Source organism: Haplochromis burtoni, unplaced genomic scaffold, assembly GCF_018398535.1.
Source record: "Haplochromis burtoni strain Fernald_Lab_line unplaced genomic scaffold, NCSU_Asbu1 Contig_137, whole genome shotgun sequence".
Lineage (NCBI taxonomy): Eukaryota > Metazoa > Chordata > Actinopteri > Cichliformes > Cichlidae > Haplochromis > Haplochromis burtoni.
The window spans coordinates 680384-693293 of record NW_024582498.1 but is presented as its reverse complement, the minus strand read 5'-3'; the positions used below and the strand labels follow the sequence as shown (position 1 = coordinate 693293).

The following is a 12910-nucleotide window of genomic DNA, read 5'->3' as shown; positions in this document are numbered from 1 at the left end:
ACCTGGGGATAAGTGATAATTATTTGTTTGAATGTAGTTATTTTAAGCTTTTTCTGCGACGTCAGAAATATCTCCCTGTTTATATTAGATTGAGACCACGTGTGCATTAGATGGAGAAGTTAATAATAATAATAATAATGGATTGCATTTATATAGCGCTTTTCGGGGCCCTCAAAGTGCTTTACAATTCCACTATTCATTCACTCTCACATTCATACACTGGTGGAGGCAAGCTACAGTTGTAGCCACAGCTGCCCTGGGGCAGACTGACAGAGGCGAGGCTGCCATATCGCACCATCGGCCCCTCTGGCCAACACCAGTAGGCGGTAGGCGAAGTGTCTTGCCCAAGGACACAACGAGGGGCTCGAACCGGCAACCTTTCGGTTACAAGACGAACATCCAACTCACGTTGTATAATTCTGAAGATTTCACTGTGAATCACAATTGTGCAACTGTGCATCTGCATTTCAGCATGGCTCATTTGCTGATACATCCATTTATTTCTTGTATTTGTTTCCCTTCTGGAGTGTGAATGAACTCCTGCCTTGTTTGTCCATACCTTCTATTTCACCTCAGGAAGGGTTTAATGAGAAGAATAAAGAATAGACTATTTAGATATATGTATATATGTATGTACATGTATTTGCTGTGTAAATGACTGAATGTTTGTTTTTCTTGTGCTGGAAGTTGTAGCTCGTCTGCACTTTTGCTATACATGATATAATGAAAACAAAGACTTCCAGGTCTAATTCTAACAGCACAGTCATGTCGTGTGATTGTTAACAATCCAAGCGGCATATCCATTCATCAACATCTTACAATTAACCTATTAACTTTTGATTCATTGGAGCTTTATTTTTAAAGGGGAACATAAAGAGTACTTGTATAACAAAAAAAACATGAAGTTCTCACGAAGTCACATTTGAAGTGGTACTGCTTGGTTTTGGAGGGTTTTTTGTTGTGTTTTTGTTAATGGCAGACATGGAAACCCTAATGGTAGCACTTACAAAATAATAATAATGCACCTTTTGTTGAGGACTAAAGGTTTCAAATCTTAGCAGTGCTTTCTAGATCAGTTATAATCAGTTAGAACAAAGGACAATTACTGCTGATGTGCAGACCTTCTTTTCCTTTTCATTTATTTTGTGGTAATTATGAAGTTATATGTTACACGTTTTTCATCCATTAAACCGAACTCTCTTTCCAATGAGGCACCAAGTAAATATTAATGTCTCCTCACAAAGGATCAAATAATCGCGTCATAAGTTAGAAGTGTGAGTTTTTAAACGGATAATGGATTTTAAAGGCACTTACAGCAGCATTCACAAAGTGGGCCAACCCTAACTTCCTGCAAATACCCACACCTATTATTTACAAATCATAGTCTATTTGCGAAAAACATTTTTTAAAATAAAGTAAAAATTGGGGAGGGGGGGGAGGGGGGGCGATTTAGGCCTCCAATGCAAACAGTTGATGACGGACCAGCTGTGCAGCTGCAGTTAACATGGTGCTCACAGTGAAAAGCCCACCAGTGTTCTCTTGCATAATTGCCACTAATTGGTAGTTTGGCCACAGATGTATTGAGCCGACTGGAGATTTTTAAAGAGCCTGCTGCACCTACACGCTGTGGGCAACCTACGTGCAGAAAGCGCTACGTAATCTTTGTGTGTGTGTGTGTGTGTGTGTGTGTGTGTGTGTGTGTGTGTGTGTGTGTGTGTGTGTGTGTGAGTGTGCGTGTGTGAGTGAGTGTGTGAGTGAGCGTGTTACAGACAGGCAGTGGAGCGTCTCTGCTCTCTCGTAAGCATCGCGGGGTTTAATCGCTCCTTCTCCTTCGTCTGCAGGAGGCGCCCGTCGAACCCGTCTGTCTGTCTGTCGTCGTCCCTCCGTCGGTCTGTTTTAGCCGTTGTCTTTAGACAAGTTGAAGTTTGGAGACAATAACCCGTCCTTTTGTTTTACACCCCTCTTCTCCTGCTCTTTGGGTGAAGCTTCACTGTCATCCCGGAAGATTCAGCACCTTCTCTCTCTCCTCAGAGGAAGTTGAAGCAAACAGGTGCGTGAACCCACAGCTCGTGTATCCATCGCCCTTATCTTAAAATGTGTTAAAATCGTCCGTTTGGTGCTGCTAACATCTACACAGTTATTTAGTTATTTATGCATTTTTATCAGACACTCCAACACAATAGATCCGTTCTCTATTCCGGTTATTTCAATTTATAGTAAAATCCATTCATCCATTCATGGATGCTTAACAAAGGCTGTGACCAGCAGTTCCTACAGGTGGGATTTCCAGCAGCCTCAGAGCACAGCTGCCTGTATGGGCTGAACCCCACATTTGCACAAATATTTCAGCCGGCGATATTGGCTTGACAAACCTGTCGGAGGGAAAAGAAAAAGGGCGGTGGCATCGTGTGTGTGTTTCTTTCTTTTTAATATCGGGCGTTTCATTTCATCCCAGTGTGCTTTCTCACTGTTCCTGTTTTCAGCACCCTCACAGCTGTGTGTGCGTAAAATAAATAAATAAATAAATACATCGGGAGCCAATCGAGCAGCCATGGACGCGTTAATGAAGGGTTTCTCTAAAGCCAAGGACGGGGTCGTGGCAGCGGCCGAGAAAACCAAGCAGGGAGTGACCGGAGCGGCTGAGATGACGAAAGACGGGGTTATGTATGTCGGTGAGTTCTGGATTTTAATTTCATTGGTGACAGTGTTGCCAGAAAAAAATCGACGGGACCTTTCCAATGCTACTAATTCACTAATATTAGTATAATTACTTCTATTATAGGCTGATTACTGAATTCAACAGGGGACTTGTGGGTTATATTTCTAATTGACCTCCACCTGTATGTTGTTACAGGTACTAAAACAAAGGACGGAGTCACAACAGGTAACAGCATACATTATTTCACTGCCTCTCTGCATGACTTTACCCGTTTTCTGAATTCAGTCTGACTTTTGGTTTGGCTCAAGCTGTTAGAAAATGTAATCTATCCAAATCCACAGGTGGTCAGTAAGAGAGCTGTACTGTAACTCTGTAGGTTGGGGTTATATTTCACTGTTTAACTCAACACAAACCGCCTAATCCCCCACAGGCTATGCCTTGCCATTTCTCATACATGAAATACAGAGAAGCAGAAGGAGGCCGTCTGCTGTAGGCATTCAGGGAAATGGCTGTGCTTTTGTAGGCAGGTGGGATTATGAGAGGAAAACACAACAGCGTGATGTCTCATTTATTGTGAAGGTGGACAAGGGATCTTTGCTTCCAGTGGGACTAAGCGATGCACATTAGATGATCTGATAATCTGCTTTCAGGTGGTCCGCACAGACCAATCTAATGCCCTATGAGTACCCACGACTTGACTAATTATCCCATGTAGCACTGCTGCATCCCTGTAAGCCACATTTTGGCTCACTGCCAATCAAGACAAAGCAAACATCACCTCAGAGTTGACTACACGGCAATCTGAACAGTTCTTAACTGTTTTGCAAAGTCACAAATTAGCATTACAAATTCCTCATGTTTAAATTGTGGGCCAACATTGGGTTTTTCCAGTGTTGCTGTAGGGAATACTTAAGCAAGACATCAAAGAGACAGCAGAAGGTTTGGTGCATGGCGGCCCACATGTCAATTGTTAATGACATTTTCAATCTTAATTTCACAAAGAGATCTCACTAAAAACACTCTGCAAGACGCATACAGGAACGCTGTTGAAGACTGGATACGTCACAGAGAAAGCTTTTGAATGGGAAAGCCTGCAGCCAGCTCCCAAAGTTGGCCTGTCAACCAAATGATATGTCAGGTGATGATCCTGTTTTAAATAACACCGCAGGCAAAGCAAGTATGTTTATTTACACCAAAGAAAATTATCATTGGCAACAGTTGACTGGGACATACTGTTGCCACTAAACAAATGTAATTGCTGTAGTTTTGGAAGTAAAAAGTGTTGCCATTCTTCCCATCAAGAATTTGTTTTTGTTTGTTTTGTTTTTTTTTTACTAGTGTGACAGTGTGTTCTGGGATTATCTTGCAGAAATAAGCAAGACAATTTCAAAAAAGATATCGTCCAGATGTGCAAGTTAGATGTGCTATCAAACAAGGTCACACCCAGAGAAGGCAGTGGCCTTTCTGGATCTTGTTCATATATACACACACACGCACACGTGTGTGTGTGTGTGTGTGCGTGTGTGTGCATATTGTTGTGGCTCTATAGAGATACATCCTCTATTCTCCTCCTTTCCCTACAGTTGCAGGTAAAACAGTGTCTGGAGTTTCTCAAGTGGGTGGAGCAGTGGTTACTGGAGTTACTGCCGTGGCCCAGAAAACCGTGGAGGGCGCGGGCACCATCGCCGCTGCCACCGGACTGGTCAAGAAGGACCCAGCCAAACAGGTAAGAAAGAAGACTGTGTTTTTCTATATCAGTATAAGAACTGATATTACGATATGTAAGACACGTATATAGAGTCTGCAGTGTGGGTTACAAATTTGCCTAAAGAGCTAAAGATCACTGGTTTGATCTTTGGGGTTGGATCTGGTGCATAGCTCAGGTATATATATGTATATAAAACGGTGTGGTTTACAAAGTTTTAGATATTGCAGTCTCTGAAGAGGATGCAATCTTCTCAATACAGTCGGTATATATAACTCCAGCATTGAATACCCAAAGCTAATAGGTAGCACAAACACAGACCATGATTACACAGTTACACCAATTTTAAACCATCATCTGACAGATGGAACTATACAAATTAAGGATACAACCTCCTTGTTTCATGCTATGACGAAGACCACAAACATTAGCATGTATGATAGCGTGGCTAAATAAATTGATGTACCTCGCCCTATGGAAGCTGGGATAGGCTCCACCCACGACCCTGAATCGAATAAGTGGAAGAGAATGGATGGACGGATGAATGACATTAAATTTTGTGTTGTACTACTTATTACTTTTAGATCTTCAGGGTTTGAGTTTTAGACATTACAATTACAAGATGATAAGTGATAAGACAAATTCCAAGGGACTCTGGAGTTTTCCAGACTTTTCTTTTCCTCACCAAGAAATTTTTGATAATTTTGCAATTTCCAGTCATAACACATCCATGTGTCTTAGAATTTAAATTTTAGCATGCATGACCGAACATTATGGATGCTTACGCTTCCCCACGGCCAAATCAATATACCCTATATGCACGCAGTTAAAACACACCGCAAGAAATGTCATTTGGAGCCCAGCACATCCCTCCATTTCATGCTGTGGCTGCAAGCCATAACCCATTACTGTGCCAAATGGCCTCCTGACCTTGAGTCATTTGTCATCAATTCTCATATTTCTTCTCTGAAATGGAAGGTGTTACATATTGTTAGTTTTCCTGTGTTTTTCATCAGTCAGTCTGGCCTTCGTTTGTCACAGTAGGAGGAAAAGGCGAAGGCGGTTTACCGTAGCAAACCATTTACTGCTGAGACACAAGTCAAATATAAAGTATGACTCTTCTTCTGCCCTTTCAGTGGGTTCTGTGATTGTGTATTTTGCCACCGTCTTTTTATACATCTCTCTCTTTGCCTTAAGACTGAGATTTTGAGAGCAACTTTTGTATGGGTAGGGCCTAAACCACCAGTTAAGACAACTTTTTTCTGAAATTACAAGTAGCCTTTTGATTTCACTAAAAGCGCTTTGGAACAAAATCTTATGGTTGTGTTAATGTCGCAATCTTACACCTGCATAGAAAAAGTTAACTATTAACCCATGATACATTACTGTAGCATGTAGTTTGTTGTATTTTTTTTTTTATCTGATGTCACAGGAAAGAGGAAGGCTTGACTGAGAACATAAATCATGCCCTTATTTTACTTCATATTTTACTTTAAATTGACCCATACTTTGAAAATAAACACCATGGCAAATTAAAAATGACTTGAAAATAAGGTTTGAGACAATTATCTGATTAGGATAGTGTTAGCTGAGGTCAAAGATCCAGCGAGAAGTGGATGCATTTTCCCATAGGCTTCTAGACAGTCAGACTTCTTTATGCAACCAGACAAGTCGCCCCCTGCTGGCCGTGAAAAAGGTTTAAGTCACTTCCGAATTGATTTCACTTTTAAGCGTCAGCATTAGTGTGTCTAGGTTCTTCATATACATTGATGGGACAAAGATAATACAGCAGCACACCGAAAATAAAGTAAACATGGTCAGAAAAGTGGAGCTAACTGCTCTTTTTAATTACTTTCACAAGTTATTCCTAAAACAAAAGTAAATACTTAACATTTGTCAACGCTGTTAGATCTTGATGTGTTTTTGCGAGAATCCCTGAACAGAAACAGCAAAATTAAACGTGTCAATCACCTTTAATTGCAACTTTAGATCTTCACTTTTGCACTTCTGCTTCACATCAGCTCACATTAATGTTGAAACTCTTTAGCACTCGAAAAGACAAACTTCGGCATACGCAGCAGAAAAGGAAAGAAAAAAAGCTGTCACCACTTTTGTTGTCAACACACAGCAGTTACACTCTCCTGAACTTACACTGTTATGTATCTGGATTAATAAGGTGTTAAATTGTGCTTTTCTGACGGCAGCGTTAAATTTGCCTGCAATAATTATCCTCCTCTCTCATAACGCTGCTGCGAGCAGCAGGAAATAACAAGCCGGCCAAATATTTCCCAGGGCAACGCAGAGACTTTGTCGAACGTTTGTTGTGATGCTCTCTCTTCCCTTAATTAGTTATGAAACACGGGGGAATCCATAACAGCAATTTAACAACAGCATGCACACACATGCACACATTTCTTTAAATCAGCCTTAATTGGCCGTGATTAGCAAATAAGTACCCAGTGGAAAGATAAGATACCAAAGAAATCATTGAGCGATTTCTCCTGCCGGTGGCGACAACTAAAAGGGTAGAAAGGGTTTTTCTGCAGCTTTTTTTTAATGCTTTCATCTTTTGTTGCTGGCAAAAAAAAAAAAAAAACCTAGAGCATCTGATTTTTTTATGAAAAGACAGAATTGGCCAGCAACACCTTTCATCTTTCACAGAAGTTGTTTATTGAAGCAGCGAGATAAATATTCAGTCTAAAGGAAGAATCGTACATATACATTTCTGCACACTGTAACTACACACACACACACACATTCAACCAACCATGCTTCCAATGTGTCTGTACAATAACTTTTCTTTTTCAGTGTCAGGTGAACTCACCTGTCAGGCATAACATTCCACATGTAGACTTCTGTACTTCTGTTATACCTTCTTCAAATTGACTTTAGATTTATAGTGCACATGTACATTTTTTATTGTGAGATTAATAAAGTATCTATCTATCTATCTATCTATCTATCTATCTATCTATCTATCTATCTATCTATCTATCTACCTACCTACCTACCTCCCACACACACACACACACACACACACACACACACACACACACACCCGTACTACACATCACACACGCACCACACACACACACACACACACACACACACACACACACACACCACACACACACAGACTTTTCCAGGAGAAACTAGAAAGAAGAGAGCATCAGATTGTCCTCATTTAAGCGTCATTTCCAGCCGGCTCAGCCATTAAACTTCATTAATATTGATTTTATTTAAAAATTGATGCCAGGTTGAGAGAGTCCATCAGCGATTCCCTCCTGTAGCTGATACATACACACAGACACACACAGATCCACAAACAGAGGATGGTGGGATGCTGAGTTTTGATTAATCTCCTCATCTGGTTGTTCCGCCAATTCATCATCTGCTGGTGAGTCATATCATGACAAGAGAGAAGTGATGAGGATAGTGGGAGAAGAAAATGAGGTGAGGGTGGGCAGCGTAGTAGAAAACGTGGCGTAGGGCAGAGGGGAAAATGGTCTCAATAAACACATCTTATTGATGAAATCTTTTCAGCCGCGTGTGATAAAAGCTGCCGTTTGACGTAAAGCAGTTTTTGCTTGAAAATGGCTCTGAAACAATACAACGTGGTCCCTAGAGAGCTATCACTTTAGTAGATTCGCACAATATTGCTTCACTGAGATATATGAAGCAAATTTCTGTGTAAAACTTTTGCCCAAAGTTGAGTCGGATGGCAGCAAACACACAAGGTAGAATTCACTGTTACAGTGAATGTCTCCGGCTCCATAAGGGGAACAGATGGAGGCTTGATGGGTGGTGTTAAATGCAACAGCAGGAGGACAGGGTGCAGTAACTGGAGCACCTCACATCAGCCTTTCATCTCAGTGCACTGTGACCACTCCCCATTAAGGAAGGTCAGTTCAATGGCACAGCGCAATCAAGGGAAAATAGGAGGCATCACCCACCCCTCGCCCAGTCTTCATTAGCGTTTCACGCCTCGTCCTTGTCCCGCTTTTAGCAATCACAGTGACCGCCGCTCGTAATGAAAGTTGTGAAATGAGCATGAATTAATGCATCCGCGAACAAAGCTGGAGCACAGTGAACTGTGCACGCTGTTTACGTTCAGTCTTTTTGTTTTATACTTTTCAAAGTTTTTAGCTCAGTCACACACAGATGAATTAGAAGGCCGCCACTTCAGATCAACTCATTGGTCGTCTGAAGATTTTAAATGAGAATAACCACAATTACAGGAGCTTCATTTTCATGGTTAAATTGAGTCTGTGTCACAGGCACAGCAGCTTTAAAAACTCAAGGTAATTGCTGGAAGAAGATAAATGTTTTGCTGACCCACCACTTCATCCTGACCTCCTCCTTAGTGGATTTTGTGACTCATTAACAAAATCAACAGGTTTCCTGTTGATTTTGTGAGATGCAGAACATGTAGGGGCTGATGCTGTCAGTCCACCCCAAATATTTTTTTATTTGAAATATTCAGATAGATGACTGTAGAAAACTGTACAGAAATGTCCTCACACGTCCTTTTAAATTACTTTTGCAAAACTTTCAGTCATGTAATATTCCTTCTGCAGACACAAAAGCAGGCTCAAGGGATCACTCAGAGGTACTGTAGTCCCACAGCATATGTGGGTGACAAATGCGGAGGACACAGCGATGCAGCCGGTGTAGTTACAATGAACGTAATGACTGTAATTTGTTTTGGACAAAGGTGTCAAAGAAATGTAATTTGATGTAATTAAATTGTGTCAGATCTTAAAAATGGCTCCAAGCAAAGTTTGTAAAGGAAATAGTGCAATCGCGCCCATTATCATATCCTTATTCCAAGGTTTTCCTGTGTCTAACAATTTGAATAACTGGAAATGGGAATATCAGTACATTTAAAAGTGAAGGTCGGGCCTTTAGGCTTCGGTTTGGCTTGTTAACTCTGTTGCTTGTTCACACTACAAGCAACAGAGTTAAAAAAAAAAAAAGGACAACCTCAGTAGCTACACCTTTTCTATGTCACATGTCATCCTGGGGCCTGTGTGTATGTGTGAACATTGTGATCGGGCAGGGCTGAAAAAACCTTGGGTTTGTTGTGCGTCACACAAGCATCAGGTGTCAGTTTGGAGCTTCCATTGAGCAGGACTCACCTTTGGCTTCTCACCTGTAGCCTTATTCTGAACCACACACGGGACAAAAGATGCATGTAACCCCATGACGTCATGCAGTGGTTATGGATGTGTAGTGTAGTCTGTGAGTCTACACAAAGAGCTTTTCTTTTCCCCAGCAATAATCCCATGCTGTGCATGTTTGCTCAAAGTGACCACCGTTCTGAGTGCCGGTCTCTAATACCAGGGAAGAAATTTCATTTCTTTGAAATGACAGTTGGATGCAGTTAGTAGCACATCTACAGCTCAGGATATTTCACCTGCGTAACCATGTTTTTTATTCTTTCACTTTTCTTGCTGTTTTCTAGTTTAAAATACAGTCGCATTTTAAAGATCGAGCACAAATAAAAATACAATGTTTCTCTTTGGTCTTTCTCCAGAGTGACGATGCCTCAGCGGTACAGGATGTGGCAGAGTCACCAGTTGATACCGACCCTGCTGATGTCACAGAGGTAAGGCCCACCTGCCCCCACCGACCGTGTTAGCTGCAAATCACACTTGACTGGATAAAGTCTTGCAGGTGTAACCTCACCTAAGTTTTATTAGAAGTATTACGGTATAAAACTATTCATTGTCATTTTAACACATATTTAGCAAATGGATAGTTAGCTCAGGGACACGGTAACTCGCTGTGTCTTTGGCATACCCAAGACAATAATCTTTAAATTACATCAACATTTCTGTTAAACAAATGAAAGGTTCATATATTATTTGGCATTTGCTGGCAACTTGCTTAAAGGTTACATCCTGCTTAAGGCAAAGACAGACTGTGAGCAGCTCCAGACAGCCACCAGAGTTCATAAATAAACCATTTAATGGGTGGTGTAACATTATCTCCGTTACTTTGCACAGTTTCTGTGATGTAATGTCATTAAGCTGCACAGACATGCATCTTTCAAGGTGACAACGATCGCGCCGCAGGAGGTCATCTGCATCCCAGATGATAAATCCAGACCTCTATTGTTTTTGGCCTGTTTCAGGAGGACTCTGACGAATAACCTGCTGGGGAGCGTCGCTGTCGAGGATAAATGATCGAAACATTCCATGTTGCTCTGCCAAGTCCCGTCGTGCCTCGTTTTGGTCCTTTATGGAGTCTGTGCTCAGCGTCGGTGTGCGTGCGTGTGTGCGTGTTTCCGTCCGTGCCGCCCCGTACGTCTGTACAATATCCGTGTAAATGTTGTGAAGATCGAAAGATGTCGCGTGAACGTGTTGGTGTGCGTCGGTGTGTGCCTTTTAAACATCAGTCTCGAAGGAGACCTCAGGTGTGTGTCCTCTGTGACCAGCTGTCATTTACAGTGACTCCCTCCCACTGAGAAAGCCAGCTGATCACTGCATGTCTATGCGTGTGCGTGTGTGTCTATATATTTGTCAACTGTGTGGCTATGTCAGTAACTCAAACATGGAAATATACTGCAGTCTACAAACACCTAAGTGTCTCTATATAAATGAACACTTTACAGTGATCTGTTTGAGATGGGAGCAGAATAATATTCTCTATTTTTGTCTGTATACTGTCACTGTTTTTTGCGGTGGACTATAAAGTGCTGAGCTATTTGTGCTTTTCATATTTTTTAAGTTGTCACTGATATAACAGATATACTATATCATGTTGGATGGACTTTTGAAAACCCAGAGCATGTAAGGAACTGATATTCATTTAATGGGAATTAAATGTTGAATAAAATGTGTAAAAGTGTGAGACCCATGATGTTTTTAGAATTGTGCTTCATTGCTCAAATTAAATACAAAAGGAAAGAAAAAGCTATTGTCTAAAATAAAAGAGTGTAAAAAGAAACAAAAAGGCAAATCGCCTTTAGTCAGTAGTTGAGGAATAATTAGGGCAAAGCTATTTAAAAGTGACAGATGCGTCTTTAAAATGAATGCAGGAGATAATGGGCAGCCACTGTAATTTGGCAAGCACCAGCGTAATATGTTCAAATCATATCTGTGTGCCAGCTAAGATCTGGGCTGCGGTGTTCTGCACCAACAGGATGCGGTGAAGTCAGCTCTGACTCGTGCCAACACACAGCGCAGTAGTCACGACAGGAAAAAATAAAATCCGTAGCAGGGAGTGTGATCTGATTTGAAAGATTCAAATCTAGCTATATAGATCTATATCTATATGTGTGTAGACTAGCTTTAAGTAAGTTGGCTGACCTATAACAATAAAAACGTGTTGAGAGCATTTTTTAAATTGTGGTGAGCGATGTTATGTGAATAACAGTGTATTTTTAAAACAATGATCACACTGGTAGTTCACAAGCTGGATGTCAAAGCATCTTCACTTTCTCACTGAAAGTGGGACAAAAATCAGTCTGTCCCCATGATGACAGCCACTTCATTAGGAACAGTTCGTTAGGTGTTCAGCTGCTCATTAACACTAATATCTAATCAGCCAACTACGTGGTAGCAACTCAGTGCATTTATGCATGTAGACATGGCTGAGAGGACCTGCTGAAGTTCAAACTGAGCTTCAGAATAGGGACGAAAGGTGATTTGAGTGACTTTGAACACAGCGTGGTAATTGGTGGCAGATGGGCTCGTTTGAGTACGGTATTTCAAAAGCTCCTGATTTTCAAACAACTGTCTCGAGGATTTTCAGAAAATGACCCAAAAAAAGAGTTCTGTGGATGTTTACGTCAGAGGTCAGAGGAAAATAACCAGACTGCTTCGAGCTGATAGGAAAGCAACAAAAGCTCAAATAACCACTGGTTACTGTACAGCCAAGATATGCAGAAGATCATCTCTGAAGGCAAAACACATCTAACCTTGGAGCAGATGGGCTACAGCAGGAAGACCACACCGGTTGCAATTCTCTCAACTAAGAAAAGGAAACTGAAGCTGGAATTCACACAGGTTCACTACAACTGAACAACAGAAGATGTGAAAAACATTGTCTGGTCTGATGAGTCTTGATTTCAACTGCAGCATTCTGATGGTAGGGTCACAATTTGATGTAGACAACATGAAAGACTGGATCCATCCTGCCTTGTATAAATATAAAGAACTCAAAGCGGCTGGTGAGTCTCTGAGTTCTCATCAATTACTGGTTTGCGCTTTAAGAGATTTCGGTATCGTCTAAGGATTTTGGTAATCAAAGATAATCTAGGATTAGATGTTGGCATGCAGCTTAAACAGAACAACCATGTTGGGCTTGAAAATGTGCTGTAGCCAGCCCTCCAGCTGCAGGCTTTAGAGAGTGCGAGGGGAGGGAAAAAAAGAGACAGACGTGCACTCACAAAGGCATGTCCTTGCAATTAACACTTCCAGCATTTTGTTTCCTTGGAGAGACAGCACTCTTCATCAACACTGAGGCCAACATGTCTTTTAGTCCTGCAGGATTTGGTGGGTATTTATTGTTCATGACACATCAGTCTACAGCTGCAGTAG

General features: G+C 41.3%; 1 protein-coding gene across 1 annotated transcript; it reads left to right on the top strand.

The window, feature by feature from the left end:
* Positions 1 to 1734: 1734 nt before the first annotated feature.
* On the top strand, positions 1735 to 11228 carry LOC102301256 (alpha-synuclein). Its single transcript, XM_005931202.3, has 6 exons — positions 1735 to 2050; positions 2484 to 2672; positions 2855 to 2884; positions 4243 to 4385; positions 9901 to 9972; positions 10501 to 11228. Exons 2-6 carry the CDS (start codon positions 2552 to 2554, stop codon positions 10516 to 10518), a joined length of 384 nt encoding a protein of 127 aa, XP_005931264.1. The 5' UTR covers positions 1735 to 2050; positions 2484 to 2551; the 3' UTR covers positions 10519 to 11228.
* The last annotated feature ends 1682 nt before the right edge of the window (positions 11229 to 12910 follow it).

Excerpts from the sequence above, each read along its gene's own strand:
- LOC102301256 (XM_005931202.3), top strand. The coding sequence starts at position 2,552 with ATGGACGCGTTAATGAAGGGTTTCTCTAAAGCCAAGGACGGGGTCGTG. Across the intron at positions 2,673-2,854 it reads AGACGGGGTTATGTATGTCG|GTACTAAAACAAAGGACGGA; the intron begins GTGAGTTCTGGA and ends ATGTTGTTACAG. Across the intron at positions 2,885-4,242 it reads AAAGGACGGAGTCACAACAG|TTGCAGGTAAAACAGTGTCT; the intron begins GTAACAGCATAC and ends CTTTCCCTACAG.